We start from the raw sequence: 22989 nt of genomic DNA, 5'->3' as shown, positions 1-22989 counted from the left end.
TGAATAGATTTTACACCTTGCTTATTTTAAATCTTTCTGAATATTTTAATGTATTACAAGAAAGCTTTAAACATATTCTTCCGGCATCAATGCAATTAAGGTACTATCATTGTTAATAATCTCGCTTTATTTCCCGTTCCGGTTATTATTTTCTACCAACAAGTAGCTTGTTAAGCTTATAATTCTGTCAATGTTAGCTAAATCAGACTAAACTATTAATTTCAAAAGGTTAAATCATTAATTAAAAAAAAAATTCTACGATCCCAGCGCTATAGAAGTATGATAGATAAATAAAGAGTATTCACTCATAGCGAATGAACGTGAATAAATATTTCTGTAAATTCCATAAAAATAAATTACTGAATTCTCTGTTAACTCGTAAAAAATACCATGCGTACGTCACTGTTGTCAACTCTTCATTTCCAATTATAGTTAAAGGTAAAACTTACTTTATCAAAAATATAAATTATAAAAATTACAGTTGTTGCAAAAGATTTGCGTTTACTTCGTTTTTTACGTAAGATCATCTGGTAGGTCTTGTCATGCAAGTGAAATTTCATAAATTTGAAGTTTTACCATACAAAATTACACTCCCAAAGAGATTCTAATGTATTATTTTTGAAATGTGTAAGTGAATGTGTAAAGGATGTTGAATGTTAAAAAGAGTCTAGTCGGCTGCCTGGGAGAGCCAGCCTGTTTCAGCCGCTTCTGAGACAGGCTATGAGAAAAGACGTTTGGTTTGGTAAGCTCAGACAGTTAATAACAGCCACAGCTTTGTTAGTCCGGGAGGCAAAACGAAGCAGTATTTTTTTAAAGGAAAGATTTGTTATTCGGTGGTCGGAGCGAGATCCTGACGGGATTGGTCGTCTGTAATGAAGTGATCGATCTCCTCTACTTAAAACGTCTTTTCTTACTTCTTTCCCGAATATTATCTAGACATCTCCGTTGACGATGTTACAATCACGCTCTTTAAACATAGGTTGAACTGCAGTAACGGGAGACTTGTGGTTGGTTGAGTCAAGGTATGTTATTGAATAACATTCCTTCTATTGGTTGCCGTAGTACGATTCTTCATCACCATTGGTCAAAATAATGGGTCGCTGCTTCGTAAACAATACTTAGCGCAGTAAAATAATCCGGCAACCGTGACGAAACAAAATGTACTTGTAATTTTCAGATCCATTGCCTCAGATAACATTTAGTTACCCCAAAATCTTCTCATAATTTTTATTTTTCATTGACATGAGAATGATTTATAACAGTAATTATTTCAAAGGATTTCAGTATACTCGTCGTATATCTCTGACAGTAAAATCGATTTTTTTTTAAATAGTGAAAGTCCTGTACTCGTTAACGTAGAAGAATGCACTAGAATGTATACTGTATCCCTCGAACATATTTTTAAAATAATTTGTAGAACATCCGGAGACCAGTTTGTTTTGTCGGAAATAATATGTGCTACATATTTTCAAATAAGTGCTACTTAAAAAAAAATTTTTTTCACCAGTTTGTTTAATCTGCTAAAGTAAAATAAAGAGTTTTTATGTAAAACAAATTTTAAAAATAACCATATTTAAAACGAGTGTATATAAAATGTTTATAAACTACACTAGCTTTTATCCGCGGCTTCGCTCGCGGTAAACCTTTAAACGAAATACGCGAGCAACTATGTCATGTCGATCAGTGGATTTTTTCCCGGGCATTAGCTCTTTAGTTACATCCTGCCACGAAGGATTACAGGTAAAAGTTACAAAGAGGTCAGGCCTGCCGTAAGTTTGTACATAAGCGAAAGCGTCTTGAGTGTATTCATGCAGATAACGGGAACTGTTCACAAAAGTAGAAGGCAGAATAACCATCTTGTAGATGAATGTAATTTTCAGCTCGTAATTTCGTCTGGTTTATAGTAATGTAACGAAGGCGTTCGCTCTCTACTTTAATATACATATCTACCAAGAATTGATGACAGAATTGCCTTGACCGCGAAAGGAGATTGAAGTCGTGCTCTTGAAGCATCATGTGATACGCATAAAAATCCATGCAGGAAACCTTTTTGTTGGGAACTGGCTGTCTTGTTGTTGGATTAGTGACTGGAATATTGAAATGATATCCTGGCTCACCTTCACTGAAAATTAACGGGTACTGCAAAGCATCATAAAATTATGAGGATCGGCTACGCGTTTCAGCGTATTATCATGTGCCCGTAACACTATGTCTCGTGAAGAGCATGGAGCATGGATCATCGGCGCATTATAACGCCTCTCATGTTTGCCACGTGGAGTCCGATCAGCATGAATGACCACTATGTAATTATCTGGAGGCCAGTTTTCTATTGCACTTTTAAAGGTATTTACCCACAAATTGTGGCTGTGTAACATTCGTTGAATTTTCAATACTGTATCTCTTTCGACTCCTTCAATATACTGACAACGACGGTTTACTTCATTTTCTTCATCACCCATAAAATACACCTGCAAACATTTATGCTGTTCATTATCTGCTGGGAAAAGTGATCCAATTTGATGTATAATTTTAAAATCAGGCTTGTTTTTATGGTACTTACTACAGACAATATTTATATTTAGGGTTCATAATGGAAAAAAATATATAAGTAAAAAAATATTTTAAAATTAATTTATAATTCATTTCAACAAAACCTTTACGATTTTGCCTGTGTTTAACATTTACTTTGATTATCATAATTATATTATGATAATTAAGATATATTATCATAATTACATTTACTTTGATTATCATAATTATTTTTTATTTTTTATTTTTTTTTATATGGAATTTTACGGGCATCGACTGCTAAGGTCATTAGCCCTCGTCACAATCTTTAAAAGAAATTACTATCACCATCTGGATCGTCATATGTAAGGGTGTAAAGGGCCCTTACATTTTATTTAAAAGCACAAACTACACAAAACATTTAAGACGTAAAAGACAAGGACAATCACAAACACTTATGGGGTGTAAAGGGCCCCGATATTAAAATTTGAGATAAGGTTCTCAAAAGACCATGAAATTAAAATTAAAATTAAACTTATCAATACCATTTCTTTCTTTCTTTATATATATATATATATATATATAAGTAATATATATATATATATATATATATATATATATATATAAACTACAGCTTAGAGTATCTTTTGCCACAGCTTTAAACTTTCATTTTATAGACTTTTAAGAAGTCCACTGGCGTGTAGAAATGCAACTATATTTTCTTCATTTCCATTATCCAGATCAGCACTAATATTATTTGTAAATCGGAACCTCTTTCTGAGGTCCTCATATATGGTACACTCTTCTATTAGATGCTTGATTGTGAGTGTTTTATTACAAACACCGCACATTGGTCTCACTTCACCGGTTAACAAATATAAATTTGTTAACCGATTCTAAGTCTGGTCACAGCTACTTGTTCACGGCGAGTCAACTTAAAGTCGCTTTTCCATTTATAAGGAGAAGGTTTTACTGAGTTTAATTTTGTATTTAATCTCCTCCATTCAGCGTTCCACTTGTTTCTTACTATGTTTGTTAGACGGTTTTTAACATCTGCCACTCTTACAGGAAATGCATCCAAATCATCGCAGACTATTGCCTTTCTGGCAGCTTCGTCTGCGATTTCATTACCTGTAATTCCAGCATGCCCCGGAGTCCATACAAATACGCATCGCTGTCCTCGTTGTTTTAGTACGTATAAAATGGACAGGATGTTTGCAATTAGGACATCCTTAATGTTCTTGTTCCGAATTGCGACAAGTGCACTTAATGAATCGGAACATATTAGCACTCTCTCTTCGCAATAGTGTTCAGTGTAGCGAAGAGCCTGCTGAATTGCAGTGAGTTCTGCCGTGTAGACACTGGCCACATCTGGCAGTTTCCAAAAGTGGGCTTCTTCATTTACATATATTGAGCATCCAACACCATGTTCGGTTTTAGAACCGTCAGTATAAATTCTAATATGTTCTTCGTAGCTACTGACGGTTGCCAAAAATTCCTGCTGGATGATCACTGCTGGTTTCTTTTTTATTTCTCCTTCAGAGAGATCCAAGCTTGTATTTACCGCTGGCAAGAGCCGTGGCGGTATTTCTCTAGTAGAAATTGCCAATGTATCTGGAATGGCAATTTCATATTTATTTCTTAATTCGTGGTACCTAATTCCAGCTGGTCTGGAATAGGTAGCACGACGTTCGTATAATGCAGCCATGGGATGATTCGTAAACAATTTATTATTTATATGAGCAGGGAAAGCCCATACATTTGCTGCATATCTTAACAAGAGGATCTCTCTTCTATAATGTAGTGGCATTATTCCGGCTTCAGACATCAGACTAGCCGCCGGACTTGTGCGGAAAGCGCCTGTTGCATATCTTATTCCGCTATTACGAACTATGTTTAACTTTTTTAAATGCGACTTTCTAGCGGATGAATATACGATACATCCGTAGTCTAGTTTAGATTGAACCAATGCTTTATACAATCTCAATAATGTCTCTTTGTCAGAGCCCCAATTTAAGTTCGATAAACATTTTATAATGTTAAAGTGTACACAGCACGTTTTTTCTGGTGAGAATTGGAATCCGTTATTCTTTGCAACTTCATTTAGAGCATTGATCGCTCGTTGCAATTTGTACCTCACCATAGCAGTCTTTTTGCTGGCATACACAATTGCCAGATCATCAACATAGACGCTTTTGCTGATTTCTGCTGGAATGGCTAATATCACTTTATTGATGGCGATGGTAAACAAGGTACCGCTCAACGGCGAACCTTGTGGTATGCCATTTTCCAAATTTCTTACAGATTCGCTACTGACTCGTACTTGGAAAGTACGGTCATTCATATAGTTGCTCAGTAAGACTGGCAGGTTTCCACGAATGCCCCATTCATGTATCTGGAGCATTATACCATGACGCCAGGTCATATCGAAAGCCTTCTGAAGATCAAAGAAGACTCCGACACAATGTTTCCTTTTAATGAAGCTGTTATATATAACGTCTTCTAAGCTGATCATTTGATCAGTGGTAGAATGGTATTGCCGAAAACCTGCTTGATTCGGTGATATCAGGTTTTCTTTTTTTAAAACCCAGACGAGTCGATTATTAATCATTTTCTCCAGTATTTTTCCCATAGCACACGTCAAAGAAATAGGACGATATTTCTTTGACGTGTAATATTGGGGTCTGTTAAATTTTTATTTTTCTTTGGTACTGGAACAACATGAGCTTTTTTCCACTGCTGCGGGTACGTTCCATCCCGCCATATTTTATTATAAAGTTCTAATAATCTACGCTTTGCAGTGGTATTCAGCTGCCTGATCATATTATAGTGGATTTCATCCGGACCAGCAGCTGTGTTACCTGATTTTTCCAACGCTTTCGCGAATTCTTCCATTTTAAAAGGTACATTATATGAGTAATTATTAAAAATTCCTGTTGGATGATCACTGCTGGTTTCTTTTTTATTTCTCATAATTATTCATTTGGGTTACGCGACTTTTGTTATTCATCGTAACGAAATTTATTTATATCTTATAGAACAGTAGCACAACAAAAGGTGATTTCCGTCTCTCATTAAAATAATATATTGCATTGAAACAATACACCTAGTATTTTACAGCTAATATTCATAGCTACGATAAACCGTTGTACTTTAGACTTGACCTTCCATAAAGGGCGTGAATATAACCTTTGTTAAAGGGCAAATCTATTTAGAACTCCTGTACTTCCAGTTAAAGTTTTATTTAAATGTGCATTGTTTGTTGCAGTGAATTGAAGTGAATTTTTAACCACAGATTTCAAATAAATTTTTAACTTAAAAAAAATTAATAATTTTATGTTCTTACTGTAAATCATTTTCATTTACCTCATTCACGCTTGAGAGTGAGTCTGGAAGAGAAGGAGAGAATGAGACAAGAAATTTATTTCGTTATTAAAAAATTATGAACTTTGAAAGTTTTTCATATTTTCGCCTTAAAATGGTAAAATTTAAATAGTATTTTTAAGAATGAGTTTAGACAGTAATTATTTTCTATTACAATGTCTGTTGAACGCTACGAACGATTTTATGTTTATTGTTGTGCGACCACTTATGTAATTGTGCTTTTAGTTAAAATAAAAGCATTCATTTTCATATCTTTCTCTCCCATTCATATAATCAATCATTGTTATTCTCATTTTATCTGTTGACATTTCCTAACGTTGGCCATCCTGTAGTCCTATCTTTTTAAGAACATTTCTGAATTATTTTATTTTACAGGTTAATCAAATTCTGTAGTCAATTAGATACTTTTTTTTTGACAATAAATAAAGTCTCAAACGAAGAATCAGAGAAACAAACTTTCAGGACATATTTTACTGGTGAAAATATTAAAAAATTCATATAAACCTATATCTGGAAACTCTTTGTGTTTGAGTTGCGGCTAGCGAAAGATTTCCTCCGGATTTCAGCTCTTCTAATAAAAAGAAGCCATACTGTAATATTTGGGACCCAAATTAAGGGTTAAAGTTGGTGGTTTTTTATGTAATTTGAGCTGGGAAATAGGATAAAATAGGTTCCAGAACTGTAACTCCAGTAGTTTTAAGATATCCGACGTAAAACACAAAATTTGATAATAAATGTGGAAGATTTAGTAACAAAACTTGTAGACAATTTAATATTGAGAAAACAAATGTAAAGACAGCTGATAAAAAGTAAACAAAAACATTTAAAAATTGGTTTTGGTTGAAGAAAAACAGACGAAAGATAGACAGAAAATCGTATTATTGTTTCTGTTCCTAATAAATATTCTTTTTAAAGTATTCTTTATAACATTTTTCGGTATATCAGCGTTTATGAAGGAAAGGGTCATTTCTAACGTGTTCATTTTGTATTCAGCGCCAAGTAAATTCATCTTGTTAATGATGAACATCGTGTGATTCAGCTTTTCTTAGCCCAGGCACTTGTACAAGTCGAATTTCTTGTCGCACTGGTTTATAAAAAAAAAACAAAGTGGTGCGAAAAACAATATGGAAAGAAACTCTATTCTCTCTGCCTGCAGAAGGTTCAAAATTTGCGGCCAACAGATTATCTCAGCGATTAAACTTATGTCATTGGCTTCTAGACAACGTTGATACGGTAAATTCAATTTTTTGCTGATGAAGCCACTTTTATTAGAAACGGGTCTTCAGTTTTAAAAATAGTCATTTATGGATCGAAGACAATCCACATGGTACTGTGGAAACTAGTTTCCAACATAGATTTTACATTAATGTTTGTTGTGGCATTATTTATAACAAAATTTTGGAACCGTTTGTTTTCAATGAAAACTTTACGGGAGATGCATACCTTCATTTTTTTAGACATAATTTGCCGGTTTTTTGGATGAAATACTTTTACAAACTAGATTGCAAATGATTTTCCAGCACGGTGTTTCAATGCCCCATTTTTCTTTATTAGCTAAAAAATCACTTGAATCCTAATTTCTTAAACTGGATTGAACGTGGTTGACCGATCAACTGGCCACCAAGATCAACTGACTTAACGCCACTAGATTATTTCTTTATGAAAACGATAGTAGACACACAAAAATACTGAAGAAGAGTTACTCATTAAAATACGAAATTATTGTACTATTGAGATTATACTAATCAATCCTGAGATGATAAGGAAAGCCACGGGAAATATTTAACGTCGGGCAGAGTACTGTGAATATTGTGAAGGAGGAAATTTCGAACAATTACTGTATTTGAGGTTTATTATTCTGTTATCATTTATCATTTAATGTATTTAATTTGTTTTTGTTTCCTTGTACGAAGTAAAGGAAGTATTGTGATCGCGAAAAATTTTGCTTTTCAGATTTCAACGGAAATATCCATTTTGACCATTCCTGAATCCATTTTGACACAATGTATTAAAATATTTTTAAGAAGAGAATTTCGGGACATATTATTGAAGAGGATTCACAAATTTAAGTACAGAAAAATCAATGTGACAAGTTATTCGACAGTGAACTGGAGGATGTGTTTATATATAAACAGTTACAATCAGAAATCTATTCAATGTAGATATAGAATATTATTTGTTGCTGACGCCTACATGTTATTCTGACCAATGAACAACTGTTATTAATTGGTCCATTACTAACCAATAATATTTCTAATTATTTTCTTATGTAAAATCTAATGGCATAAAAAAAATAGTTTTGTTGTAATTTTATTCTAATGATTACCTATTTACTGATTATTTATTGTGTATTTAAAAAAAAAAAACTCAATAAATGTATTTATATAATTTTTTTTGTGGCTGCATTAGTTTACAATTAAAGTGTTACGTTTTTGTTAATTTATACTTAATTGTTTATTGTAACTTCATTAAAACACAAAAGTAAATTCATAACTTTTACATTTAAATAAAGATTTATTTGGAATTATACTAAATATTTTTAAGTGACTGGTTTCAAGGTCAATTTCTACGTTTACAAAAGAAAAAGTTTTCATATAGTATTAATCCATATATATTTCTTCATATATCTAGTTCTTATTTTTAATAGACAGCAAAAAATTTACTAAATGTAATTTTAACTGTTAATTTTATAATTGCAACACAGTTCACTATAACTTAAAATAATATAATAATTTAATTATCAAATTGATTAATAATTTATATATAGAATAATTTTATATTTATAATTTACCATGATTTCTCTTATTATTTTCTACAGTTTACTAAATTTTTAAATTCTTGTACAGATTAAACAGAAAAAAGATTTTTATTGAATATGAAGGAGCTCTTTCTTTTGTTTTTAGAATTTAATTTTAAAATAGAACAATAATTTTGTAAACTAGTTATTAGCTGTTCGGTAATCACAACTGACCAAGAATACTAACGTTGTCACAACTAAGCTTTTCAGCGTTTACGTTCTTTTTTTCTTTACTCTTAACTTTTTCAAACTTATTTTACTTTTGAACAGAGATTTTAAGTTTCATTGAAACTTTGTAGCATTATTACATGAACCTTGAAAGTAAGTAAACTAACTTTACTAGAGGAGATAAATGGACAACAGTAAGGAGTGGTCGTGTCACTTAAAAAAAAGAAAAGAAAAATGAATTCTTTTAACTTTATGAGTTCTTTTTCTCTTTATTTTCTACCTATTTTGTAGCACAAACAATACATAAGACAAAATAAAATTAATTAAATTATTTATAAATGAAATCTACTAATAAAAAAAAAAAAAAATAAAAAGAATAAAAAACCCATTAAGGGTTAAGAACAATGTATACAACAATACTCGTCTATAGTAGCGTGTCCCATGGTATACGCTTTTGACTTAGTATCATTCACCCATTCCCTACCGATTCTATTGAAACTTTACACACCTTTTATCGAAGTTCTAAAAATTTTCTCTAAAAATAGGGGCCAATTTCAGATAAAATACATTTAAAAAAAAATATTAAAAAAGATGATGTTTTATTAAAAAGCTGTTCAAATTATGAAAAGACGTTAATAATTAGCCATAACCATGTCTAATTTTCTAACTGTTTTTAATTGTTCTAGTTCTAATTATCATCTGTTTTTAATCATTTTTACCAGCTATTCTGTAATGCGTAAAAAATGTGGTTTATCAAAATTTGGTGTTTTTTTTTAAGCTGCCATTTTTTTCTATAATCCTAGAAGGTTGAAATTTTTACAGAACATTATTAGAACCTTCGTTAAAAGATTTGTAAAGTTTCAATGGAATCGGTATGTATTGTAATTATGTATTTAAAACAAAATAAACCAACCTAAAAAAACCGCAAATACACAAAAGTAAAACAAATATACATACGTTGTAAATATATGTATACGAGTATATATATATTTACAACGTATGTATATTTGTTTTTATTTTTGTGTATTTGCGGTTTTTTTAGGTTGGTTTATTTTCGTATCATTCATTTATAATGAGTTGTATAGAAATAGTTCCAACCAGAAACTTTAGTTATTTCTTTTAATATAATTTATTGCAAGTACATTTTCTGTTATTTATTACGTTTCACTATTTTAGCTAGTCTTTCTTATGACTATGATTCATGTAAAGCACCTAACGTACAAAAGACACTAGTCAGAGTTGCTTTCCCTGATAGAAATATTGTTTAATAGCGAACAAGGACTGGTTGTGTGTATAGGCAGGCAGTCTGTGAAGTTGTAGGGTTAATCGGCATCTGAATTTCAGTATGCTTTGCTCGGTGAAATTTGGAAGCTATTAGTGACTCATTCCGAACTAAGAGTCATCGCTAGTCGCACCTGAAAGTAACACACCCATATTTAAGTATAACAGTTTCTAAAAATATCGTAGTTTTGCACTTAACATTCATATGTGTTCTATAATTTTTTTATCCATTTTTAAATTAATTTATATTAATAATTTTTGTAGTTTTAAACAATTAGTGAGAATTAATGAAAATAAAATGAAAGAAAATGTATGATTCGCAGTTATATTGAATTCTTTTTATCAACTAGAATTTGTAATTCGTATGTGTAAGGTTTTGTTTGTCTTGGATTTTTTCCGTTTAATTTGTAAATTTTACAAATTATTATGAAACATGAGTAAGACCTTTATTAAAGGAGAATTTTTAAATATTTGCGAAAATAATACCTTATTTAATTATATCTTGAATCAGTTTGTTTTGTATAAAAAGGAAATGTCTTCAGGGAATATTAGTTCGTATATGATCAGCTACACTAATGTTGACAGTAAGTAATGAGATTTACTTTGTAAAGCAACAAGTATTCATTAATAGCAAACATGACTGCTGTTTAAATTTGGCTAAATTTCAAGCTAGTTTTTTTTTTTAAATAGCCATTATTTTGTATACTCTATGTTGTAAGATATTTTAATTAATTTGACTACCATTTATTATTATTACCCTGTGAAATTTACATATTGAATTTTGCTACACTCATTCTTTCTGATTATTATAGGAGACATTATTAATTGTATTTTATGTAACTAATTTTGTTTTTGTACGTAAGAATAGATAAAAAATTGGTACTGTAACCTCTCAGGTTTTCGATGGAGACAACGCTTAATATAATTTTGTAGGCAAGTTTATATTTTAACCGTACTGATTTTACTGTTAACTGTATTATTAAATAAACGTAAAACATATATTTTATTCTAAAAAATATTTTTTCGCAGATTCAAAAGGTTTCTTAACATTAGACATCTTTTAGAATGTTTTGTTCAAATACATTTTATTTATTTAAAACTAGCTGACCCGGCAGTGCTTCTATATATATATATATAAATTAGAATGTAATATTTAGCATATGTTGCGATATTACTGGAATGTATTCCTGGAAATGCAGTAATTCTAAGATATATATTGTTATGTTGAAGCTTTTTAATTTTGTATGATTTTCGTCTTGCATTCACTACTTTGGAATAAACATCGCAAAGTTAAAGTTCTGAATTCACTCTGGTAGCATATGCGCATACATTGTTCATAAAACTGGTATTGGATATTCAATATATTATAGAAAAAATTTCTATGTGTGTAAATGTTAAAATAATAAAATAGTCTGTTTTTAAAAAAAATAACTTAACTGGCGCAGTCGGTAGGACATCAAGGCAAATCATCGGTTTCCACAATTGTGAAGAAAACAAACACATCGAAATAAAAGCATCTTATTCTTCGTGGTTTAATGAATAAGTGCATCAATTCTTTTTTTTTGTGTTGCGTTAGATTGTGTTGCGTTAAGATTTACACCTCGATTTATACCCCAAGAATTTTAGTTCGGTTAATTTCACAGAGGGAACAGAAAGCAAGACTAAATGTTTGGCGAACCGAACTCGCTGACGAACCGTTTCTGATCTATGTTTGTATGAACCTTCTTTTTCTTATATTTGGCTATAGAATCAAATCACGAGTTATTGGCGTACAGTAAGTAAAAATTCATGCAAACCTATGTTCAAAACCCTTTATCGAGTTAAAGCTAGAAAAACGTTTCGCTCAATTTCAGTTTCTCTGGTGAAATGTCATACTGACATTTTTAATGCGTTAAAGGGTAAACTTGATGGTGAATTATGTTTTATGAATGAAAAAAAATCGAATAAAGCAGGTCCTAGAACCATAACTCCCGTAGTTTTCGGAATATCGGACGTAAAACAGAAATATTCGGTGACGAAAAGCAATATTTTTTTTTAAATGACTAATAAATGCGTAAATTTTATTATCAAATTTAATTCTGCAAAAATTTATGTAATCAAGTCTATGAAAAATTTTTTAAAAAATAAATTTTTATTATTAAAAACGAAAATTAACAGAAAAATATTATGAATTATAAAAATTATAAACAACTGTTTTTAATAAAAAAACAAATTTAGATCTTTGAAAAATTTAAGTAGTTATAATTTTTTTTTTAAATACTGTAGTTTACACTATTAATTTATAATAAATGTTCGAAAATTCCAGTATTGGAACGTTGCACGTTTCAGTTCGTTTCTTTACATTTCTGTCGTCAACGTAATGGCGTCTTCGTGTTTCTTGATGAGGGCAGCAAATTCAGAATGCGAGCGAGTGTGAGTTACGTTTTGCTTGTATACCGCGAATTTAATCCATCTTCATAGCCAACAATCTGAGGGAGTAAGCTCCGGTGGTCTAGATTGCCATTTTACATGGCCTTCTACGTCCAATCCATTTACAAATAAATTTTTCATTTAAAGATTGTCTTACTTCATTTGTGAAACGTGTTGGTATTCCAACAATTTGGTAGTACTTTTCAATTCGTTTCGCCAATGAGATATTGTTAAGCACTCTAAGGTATTCATTGTTTAAAAATCCATATAATTTCTCCCTCTCACACGTTGTAATAGTATGAGAAGGTTTATTAATTGATTGTTGATCATGCCACACTAAACGTGTACGGAAAATGGTTGTTGGAAATTTGATTCAACTACAGCATGTGGATTTTCTTCAGACTGCAGTTGTGAATTCCATGTGTTTTTTTAAGTCATTAAGGGTATTTATCGTCCGAAAATAGGGAATTAAGTGGTAGTTATTGACAAAACTGCAGTTTTCTGGCGTTGTCACCAAGCTGGATGTGTTGAACTTTCGGAACATGATAAAGACGCACTCCGTGAGGTTGTAATGTTCTCCATACTGTACTTTTTGGAATGTTGAATCGTGTAGAAATTCTACGCGTGCTCGTTTTAGAAATAAGCTGTACCACCTGAAGCATGTTTTCCCTTTCATCACCATGTACCGGTTGACGTTCACATGAAAAATGATCGCTGGGAAGTGTATCACTCTCACGAAGATTAATAAAATTCTCAGAATACATTACAATTTGAAACTACTCGTACAACATACCTACGTCGGTACTTTTCCACCACAGTTGGAACGCTTCCATCGCAAAAACAGTGAAAAAAAATCACATCAGCATATTCTGAATGAATAAACGCGGCATTTTTCAAAACAAAAATTTGAAAATGAAATTTCACTTTTTTAAATTTAGATTAAATTGCAAAACTTTTGGTACATTTTAGAGTACAACAATCACAAAAACACTGTGTAACTTCATAAATATTTCAAAACAATTAAACTGCTTAAAGTGTATTATTAACACGAAACTACAATTTTACGACAACAAAGAGAAGTATTGAAATTAAATTCGAAACATACAGTTAATGTTGCCAACCTAATCTTTCAAAGGTTTAAATTTTATATACTAAAAACAGATGCTTTTTATTTTTTACAAATTCATAACATTTTTCTGTTAAGATCTGTTCTGTTTTGTTTTAATAATAAAAATTGATTTTTCTTTTTCATAGACTATTACATAAGTTTTTGCAGAATTAAATTCTGTACAAGTTTTGATAATAAAATATTCTCATTTATTAGTTATTTAACAAAGTTATTGAACATTAAATTTTAAAAAATGTGTTTTTTGTCACCGAATTTTGTTGTTTTGTGTTGGATATCATGAAAACTACGGGGTATACAGTTCTGGGATCTGTTTTATTCGATTTTCCAGGTAAAAAAAAAGCATAAGAAATCATCAAGTTTACCCTTTATGTAATGCCTTAAAAATGTCAGTATGATCTCATTTCACCGGAAGAACTGAAATTCGGGCGAAAGTTTTCACTTGCCGTAAATCGACAACAAAGCATTTTCAGACATATGTTTGTATGAATTTATTTCCTTATTTTAAGCTCTAGAACCAGTTCCTAATTATTTCCCTTTCCTCTTCACTCCTTATATATATATATAAATTCTTTTTTTTCTTTATTTGAATAGTTCTACTCAAATGAACGTTAATTGTACAAGTATGTTTAGGCCTTACAATGTTGGAAGTAATTTTTTTTGTTTATTTTTTATTGACTGCTATTATTTGTATTTGAGACATTTATTCCAACATTCATTGTTAAAGTTTGCTATAGGATATAATCCTGAAGGTAAAATGTTACTACTACGTGACGTTTTAATACGTTTTATTACTACCGTGATTTTTTTTTGGAATTTCATAACAAGTAACTGAAAAAAACGAAGGCATATATCAAGGAACGGTTTTTATCGTCGTTGCGTAGTAAATTCCTACGTTAAATCATGTATTACATGCTTACCTTCCTACTTAAAAAAAAGTTTGATTCAATGTATTGTTTGAGTTTGAAAATTCACGTATTATTATCATTCCATTTATTCAAATCAACAAACATATCTCTTGATCTTATAAAAAATTAACTCATACTATACTCGTTTTATGCTTGCTAACGATTTAAAGTATATTGTTGTAAGTTGTGATAACGTCAGATATTCTATGGCAGTTTAGATCAATAAAAATGTTAAATTGTTATTTTTATAAACGATTATTAAATACGATAATATTTATTTAATCTGAACAGTTTAGCTATTTTCATGAAGACAAAAACCACCTTTAATTCATAATAAATTGCATCTCGTTCAGTTTTTAAAACATGACATGAGCACAGTGTACATGGCAACTGCTTCTACGAAAAACAAAATAATAAATATACAAAATGTATATTTCAACTGACAATCTTTCTGAGTTATTTATTTGTGTTATGGAAATTAATAGACTATGTAGTTACAATACTTTTCTTTTTTTGTTAAGCGATCATTCATTCTTATTCCTACTAAAAAATGACGAGTAGGCTATAGTTGAGCAATCCCAAAACATTTAATTCTGTTAGCTAAAATTCCACACTTTTTTTTAATATTAATAACTCGCTTTGTAAAAACAATAATAAAGAGTAGTCTTTTTTATTTGTATTAAAAAAAAAATTACCCTTCCAACATTTTCTTATTACTGTAATTTTGTCTTTAAAAAGGTACAGTAAACGAACTAAGTGTAAGATTTAAGCGTAGTTTTTGGCAAGCAAAAGGTATTATAGATGCGGGTGAGGGGTGTGAAAGTAACACACAGCGGAGTGAAACATACATTTGCCCTCACTTGAATGTGTGTCTGTCTTCAGGCAGCGGAAGCCGTTATCTGACATAAGATTTCTTATCTTTCTGTATTTAAAAAGTACTTGTCTTTAAAAGTACTACTTATTTTAAGTAGCACTGAAAAATACTGTTTGAGATATTAAAAAAAATATGTTGTATAACTGAAAAGTTAAAAGTCCAAACAAAGTCCAATTGACACAATACTTCTCAGATAATCCAAATTGATTGATGACAGAACATTATCTTATACCTTGTAACTCTTCATTCCCCTTCCTACTTATGTTTTCCCATGATATCCGTTTACCAATATAAATCTAGAGGCAAGCAAAATGGACTACTTCACATCAACTAACTACGCTCACACTGCTTAGGCTTACCGTGTAAGTTTATATTACAACTGTGCGAAACGTGAAAATTAAAAAAGTATGCTGTATTATCTTTTAGTAAGTAATCTTATTTCATTGATCTCTCTCGGACGAAAGTTTTCACTTGCCGTAAATCGACAACAAAGCATTTACAGACATATGTTTGTATGAACTTATTTCCTTATTTTAAGCTCTAGAACCAGTTCCCAATGCATTTCTCTTTCCTCCTCACTCTGTATTTATACTTCATTTCTCGACCAACGGTTTTCCACTTATCAACATTTTTCAAACTAGAAATTGATAATAATATATATTATTATTCACTTAAAGTTTACTATAATTATGGATTGAATTTTGGACTTTTTCTTAACTGCAGTAATAAGCTCTCATTGAAATCTTTTCAACGATATATCATAAGTGGTACTTATTTTCATTAGTTCATGAGTTATAGCCAAATAAAATTCTAATTAATGAGATATTTTATTTTTACAAGCGGAAGGCAGGCACATCAGTTCAAATTCGATTTCATTTCCTTTTATTTATTAACTTCTTTTTTAAATTTAAATATATTGATTTATTAATAATTATTAACCTTGATTGTAAAAAAAAATGTTTACAATAAATAATAATTCAATAACAATAAAAAAAAAATATGAAAAAAAATTAGAATTCATTAGTGAAATAAAATTTTATGTACTTTTAAAAATGTGTATATGTAATTTAATAGGCGTACAAGGAAATCATGTGGTGTCCACATAAGATTTTTTTAAAGCTATCGTAGGTTGGCTTGTTGAAGTAGAATAAAAATGGCGGATTCATTTCGCGTGCTGAAAAATAATAAAAACATGTCAATTAATGAGTATTTAATTGTGAAAATAGGTTTTATATTAAGAAAAATCCATAACAAAGCAGTATTACAGTTTATCATGTTAATGTACATGTTTTATTTGTGAATGAAAAATCGCGACCTTTCATAAGAAGCTTTACCGTTACTGTGAATAATATTTTTTAATATATGTTTGTTAATACTTTTTGTTGTTAATTTGATATTCAACCTCGGTGTTTTGGTTTGAAAAAAATTTCATCCCACCTATTTACTTTGTTCACTTTGTTTGTGCTTCATCCTAGGTACAAGCTAGTGTTCTACTTTATAGTGTTGTGACTGTAGTACGTTAATGTTATCATTCCTTCGGCAGAATACCTATTTCATAAAAACGAGTGAGAATTAATCTTCTTTGGGGTAGACGTGTAAAAGATTATTCTGATTATTCGGTAGGATTGACAAAAAATAAACTGTAATAAAATCTCAAATGTCGTTTCTTTTTATTATTTGTTGTTTTAAACATCTGTCAAAAAATATTTTATTTTTCAAAATTTATTTATACGAATGAACTAACAATCTGTTCCATTGTGATATATTACCATCTTCAAATTATTTTTGTACTGTTTTATATGTAGACTACCTGTATTGCCAACTTATAGGGTGATTTTGTTATTGGATTGGAGTAATTTGTCAATGTCATTCAGTAGTTTTCTTTTTATTTTTTTATTTTGTGAAACTAAATTTTATCTTCTTAGCGGGAGTGTGGGATGAAGTAAAAGAAAGCATGATAAATAAAATCAATAACATCAGTAAGTTATAAAATATGTCAATATAACATTATTTTCTGATATTCCTTTGAGAAAAATAAGTTTTATCAACTTTTTAGTTAAAAGTTTACTTTCTTATATTTTATTCTTTGATAAAATCTCTATCAGAATTTTCCTGTTATCTTGAAGCTTTAAAAAAGGTAATACTATTCAATAATACTGCCTATTGAAATAAGTAAAAATATTTGTACTCTCGGGTTACTATTCGTTATTTAATTTATTAATTTTTCGAAAAAAATTATATTTTCTAAAATATTTTGATATGATAATTACAATTTTCTTTTTTTAAATAAAATACAATAATAATAGAGTATCTGTAAAGTGCGTATTATCCAACATAAGACACCATTAGATAGGAGTTCCATTTGCTCTCCTATAACTACTGTTTTCTTTAGATATTTTTTAAGATAAAGTAACTTTTAAAATTGAGCGTTAATTCTTCTATTATTTACTTATGCGTTAAAAAATCACTAGTTTTTTATTATTTTTTGAAAAATTTTTAGTGAGTCAGGAAACCTATTAGAAATTCTCTAATTGATCTCTTATGTACATTCTGTTCAAAAGTTACATGTAAATATATTTATGACAACGGTATTTTCAATCGGTACCTGAAATAATAGAAACAAAATCCATTATTTCCAAACAGTTATATTATCCATCATCATTACTCCGTGTACACATATATCTAAAGAAATCTCCACATAAATTATCACATAAAATATATCAGTGCAGCTGGTATATTTTAATGTAGATGTGTGATTCTCCTCAACTTTTGAATTTTTTTAACTGGAATATTTTGTAATGAAGTAGAAGTAAATATAAAAAACTAAGTTTCATTAACCAAGATTTATTGCATTCTGAAGACGCTACAAAATAGATACGATCGGAATCAGCAAATCCTCTTTTCATAGTTTTGTAATTTTATACGATTTCAGACACTTACGCACCAGAATGTTTAGTTAGCATCGTAATAATTCATTACGTAATTCATGAAATAAGTTATAATTCATTCAGTCAAACTTTTGTTACCATCAACGTGTGATAATATAAACAATAGAACATATAAATTGTTACTTTAAAATATGTATGAATTTAATCTACGTTAGTAAAATCCTGAAGTTTAGCTACCATCTAAATACCAGATCTCAAGTTGTTTTATTTTAAGCAATTCGTTTGATTACTGTGTTGTAATTATTTGCGTATTTTGTATTTTGTGTATTTGCGTAAAGTAGTAGTTTCTTTTAGATTAATCACTGAACGGTGTGTAGTTATGTTATATTTGAAATATGTTCGCTGTAATTTAATAGGTATTAATAAATATTTCCTTGAAAGGTCTTAAAAATATGTTTACTCCATAAAAAAGTTGCAGAGTCGATTGTTTATAATGATATTATTGTTTGCAGTAAGGTTTAGAGTATTGTAAAAGTTATACATATTTGCACTGTATAAAACAATGTAGATGATTTTTCAATTCTAATAAAAATTTATTCCAAAAAATTCTAATAGAAATTATTTGGATTTATATTATAATTTATATATTTATTTTAAGTTTTATATTATTTTATCTCCTGTCTAAAGTTTTTCTTAATTATTTTATGTTATGTGTTGTATTATTAGTTAAGTAGCCGTATAACCAAAGATTTCGCCCCCTGGACGTTATCCTGATGTTTGAGGATAATACTGATAAATAACAATTAAAGTATACAGACTTCAGAAATACCTGAAAAAAAACTATATTACAAAAGGCAGAATAATATAAACTGTAGCAACTGAAGTACACAAAATTTAGCGAGGAAAACTTCACACCCTTAAGGGTGTGAAGTCCCCAAGGGGGCTAGGACCTTGATCTGTAGCTTAAAACCTTCCCTGAGATAACACGAATGTATTCTGCAAATTTGAAGGCATTCAGTCGGTTGATTCTCGCGTGTTGCAGACAGACAGAACCCGCCAAAAATGTTCGCATTTATATATTAGATTTTATGTTAATATGTTTTTAATAATTTAAGTTTTCTACTAAAATAATGTTACACTAATATTATAGTATTAAGCGGATGTGATTTTATTCAGTAAATTCTTAATAATATTCTTTATAAATTACTTAAACATTAAAACATAGCATATTTGAATTTTTATGAAGTAAGTTTTACCTACTTAGATATATTAACGTGTTTATTAGCTTAAAACAATTCTAAACATTGTTATTTTTAAAACTTATTAGAATAGTTAATTTTTTTATAAAATTTATTTAATAAGTGGAAGTTCAACTCATAATGATAGTTAAAGCCGCAATTGGCTCACATAGCAAATAAATATCAGATAAAGTGTAGAGTTAATGGTGAGAGAAGCCTCTGTACGAGCGCTAGTAGACCAAGAAAACGACAAAGAAAAAAATTCTGAGAAAAATAATCATAAAAGCATTACACAGTTAATTCACTTATATAATAACGTTATTAAACTAGTAGACATTAAAGTAAACTAGTTATACTAATCCTAAGTTAGTTATTGAATGGAAAAGCTATAATAAGCAATATTTTAGTTTATGAAGAAAATAAATCTTAAAGTAATGACTTCAACTTAAAGGAAAAAATAATATTTTGTTGTTTTGAAAATTTATTAAACAAAAAAATATTGTTATTTCATTCCTCATCGTTTTTTTCTTAATGGCTTGAATTTTTAATTTCAATATGGCGATTCTATTTTCCTTATGTGTAGTAGAGTATTCGCAAATCACCTCGCAAGCTGACTGAACACGTGGGGGATCCCCTCCGCTCATGATGCGACACATAATTTCTAATCTGCCTGGGACTGTTATGCGTAAGATACTTTACTATACACGTTTTACTTATCTTTACGCCTAACGTTTGTTTTTGAAACCGTTTTACAATTGTAGAGCGTCGTCTCTTTCTCAACACATTAAATTCTTAATATTACGTTAATTTTAGATGAATTTATTTTTGTATTAAAAAACATTAAGAAATTTTATTTTCAAAAATGGAAATTGAAAAATATAAAAAAAAAGAACCGTAGAGATATGATGGAAGTACCTCCTCGGTAACCATTAGTTCTTGATCTTCGATGTCCTGGAAACATACGTACAATGCTGATACTGCAGTAAATTTTTTTGTGGTATCAACTTGTCACCAGCAATTACAGTTGGCAGGCTCATTTTTGAGTTTTATTTTAATTTTCCTTTTGTTAATCCAATTTCGTTGTCAGATAAATTTATTAAATTCAACGATATATATATATATAATATTTGACATCTACTGGTCATAGAAATAATGGTTCATGTACATTCTGTTCAAAAGTTACATGTAAATATATTTATGACAACAGTATTTTCAATCGGTACCTGAAATAATAGAAACAAAATCCATTATTTCCATTAATTTATTATTTTTTTGTGTATAGGTGAATTGGGGCTGCGTTACTCCCCTGTACGATATAATGCATGTATTGGTATAATGCATAGTTGGAATTTTTTTCCTAACTGCTGGATAATTCTTGTTAAAAACAGATAACTCTTGATAATTCTGGGTGTTGCATTTAATCGCCTTGGGGCGATTAAAAAGAAGGTGGGTGGGGTCCATCGGTAGAGTTGCACAATTTCATCATTCTACTGAGAGACTGAAAAAAAGAGATCCATTCTCTGAGAACCTTTGCTGTCTAGGTCTTGTGTAATATAGCAGGATACCTGCTAGATGCCTAAAGGATCTCTAATTTCCCAGTAATTATACAATATGGTGGGTGAAAGGTGTATAGAGGGGGACTTATGGTTGATAGTTGCCTATCAGTCTGATAATTATGGGTCGGGTAGGAAAAGCGTAAATGTGATAATGAGAGTTTCTTATTCTTCCTCTAGTCTTGTCTTTTCTCCTTTTAGCAATACGATTCCGAAAAATTCTGTATATGAAAATTTTATTAAAAAAAAGGCTTGAAATCTAAACCATATATTAATTTATAATATTAAGAAGAATACATTTAGTTGTGTTTTGCATTTTAATATGTTGGCTTTTTATTACGACAATTATTCAGTTATTTGGAAACAGTCTCCGATTCAAATCGGTTTTTTATAATATTTGCAAAAACATCACTCTACCAAATTTTGATGTCTTTTTAAAATTAAATTTGTTAAGAAGTTTGTAATGGACCCGGAAACGAAAACTTAAATTGTCTACATAAAGTATTTGATAATATTTTTCTACTATTCTATTATTACAGCTTAATTTGATGTTAATCTGATGTAAAAGTACAGGCGGCTGAACATTTAAAAAATTCCCACAAAATGTAGGTAAAATTAAATACACAGACTATTCGCGCAGTCCAGTGAGTCTCGCTCACGGTAAAAGTATAATTTTATTGCTGTTGTTTTTTATCATGTCTCTGAGTTCCTTTAAGAAGTATTTAGACATTCGGGATTTTTTTTTATAGATCTAACCGAAATGTAAATAAAGATAACACTGAAAAATTTTAAATACGAGTAAAATAGAGTTAAAAACATCGACTTGAGAAAAAAAAATTAATTTTTTTAAAATTTATTCTTTAAATTTCATTTGTTTGAATTTGGCGTAAATTATGAGGAAATGCATTGTTGATAATAGTTTGTTTTTTTATTTTTCACGGCAGAAATTTTAATTCAAAATTATTTTTAATTTTTAACGCAATATTTTTTGTCACATTTATATTTTAAAATATATATGTTTTATTTAGTTTATTATTGTTTTCATAAGACGGTATTAATTAATTTTTTTTTTAATATTTAATTAAAATATAAGATGTATTTAAAATATTGAATGATTTATAGCAGATAAAATTATCTATATATTTGTTTATTGGTTCGTAATTATAAAATTCAATAGATAATAATTTTTCGAACTGCAAATTTTAAAATAATGGTTAATGGTTTTATTATTATTTTTTTAAATATAATAGTTGGTAATTAAAACAGGAGAAAAGTGAAGATAACAAACACAATGAGACAAGATATAAAAAAAATAAAAAAATAAGGAAGGGGATGAGAAATGAAGGTATTAGTTACACGTCAGATTTCTAGGAATCTGATCACCGTTTATCACTAAAGAAATTTTTTTTATCTCATCACGTAACTTGAATCAGAATTTTTTGGTTAAAAATAAAAAAATATACTTAATAGTAATAAAATAAAAATAAACTTTATTTGACATGATCACTTTCTACGGGAGTAAATGTTAAAAAAAGAAATAAAAAAAAAAACGTTTTAGCTGTGTCAGGTAATTAATAAGTATGAGTACCCGTACAAGCTGAGGAAATATGCGTTAATTTAGCTCATTTAAGAATAGATAGGAAGGAAAAATAATTTATCTCCTTTTTACATTTTTCTCTTAATTCATTCATCGATCTAGCTTATAAATTGATATTCAGTAACAATAGAGTTATTATTTCTTTGGTTGTACTGATTGCATAATTAATTGTTATCTACACCGATTGTTAGTAATATTTTTTTAATAAATTATTCTTTTTTTAAAAAGAAGAAAAGTGTTATTAGGGAAGGTGAAATG

General features: G+C 29.5%; 1 protein-coding gene across 5 annotated transcripts in view; it reads left to right on the top strand.

The window, feature by feature from the left end:
- LOC142324584 (uncharacterized) overlaps positions 1 to 8170 on the top strand; it is a 483167-nt gene extending 474997 nt beyond the window's left edge. For all 5 annotated transcript variants that reach the window (XM_075365433.1, XM_075365448.1, XM_075365443.1 and 2 more), the window contains one exon: positions 7846 to 8170. In XM_075365433.1, the coding sequence (XP_075221548.1) occupies positions 7846 to 8097 (252 nt within the window). In that variant the 3' untranslated portion in view covers positions 8098 to 8170. The remainder of the gene's footprint in view (positions 1 to 7845) is intronic.
- Positions 8171 to 22989: the final 14819 nt, after the last annotated feature.

The sequence above is a fragment of the Lycorma delicatula genome, chromosome 1 (genome assembly GCF_047948215.1).
Source record: "Lycorma delicatula isolate Av1 chromosome 1, ASM4794821v1, whole genome shotgun sequence".
NCBI lineage: Eukaryota > Metazoa > Arthropoda > Insecta > Hemiptera > Fulgoridae > Lycorma > Lycorma delicatula.
Note: the sequence above shows the minus strand (reverse complement) of the source record. Positions and strands in the feature narration are given on the sequence as shown.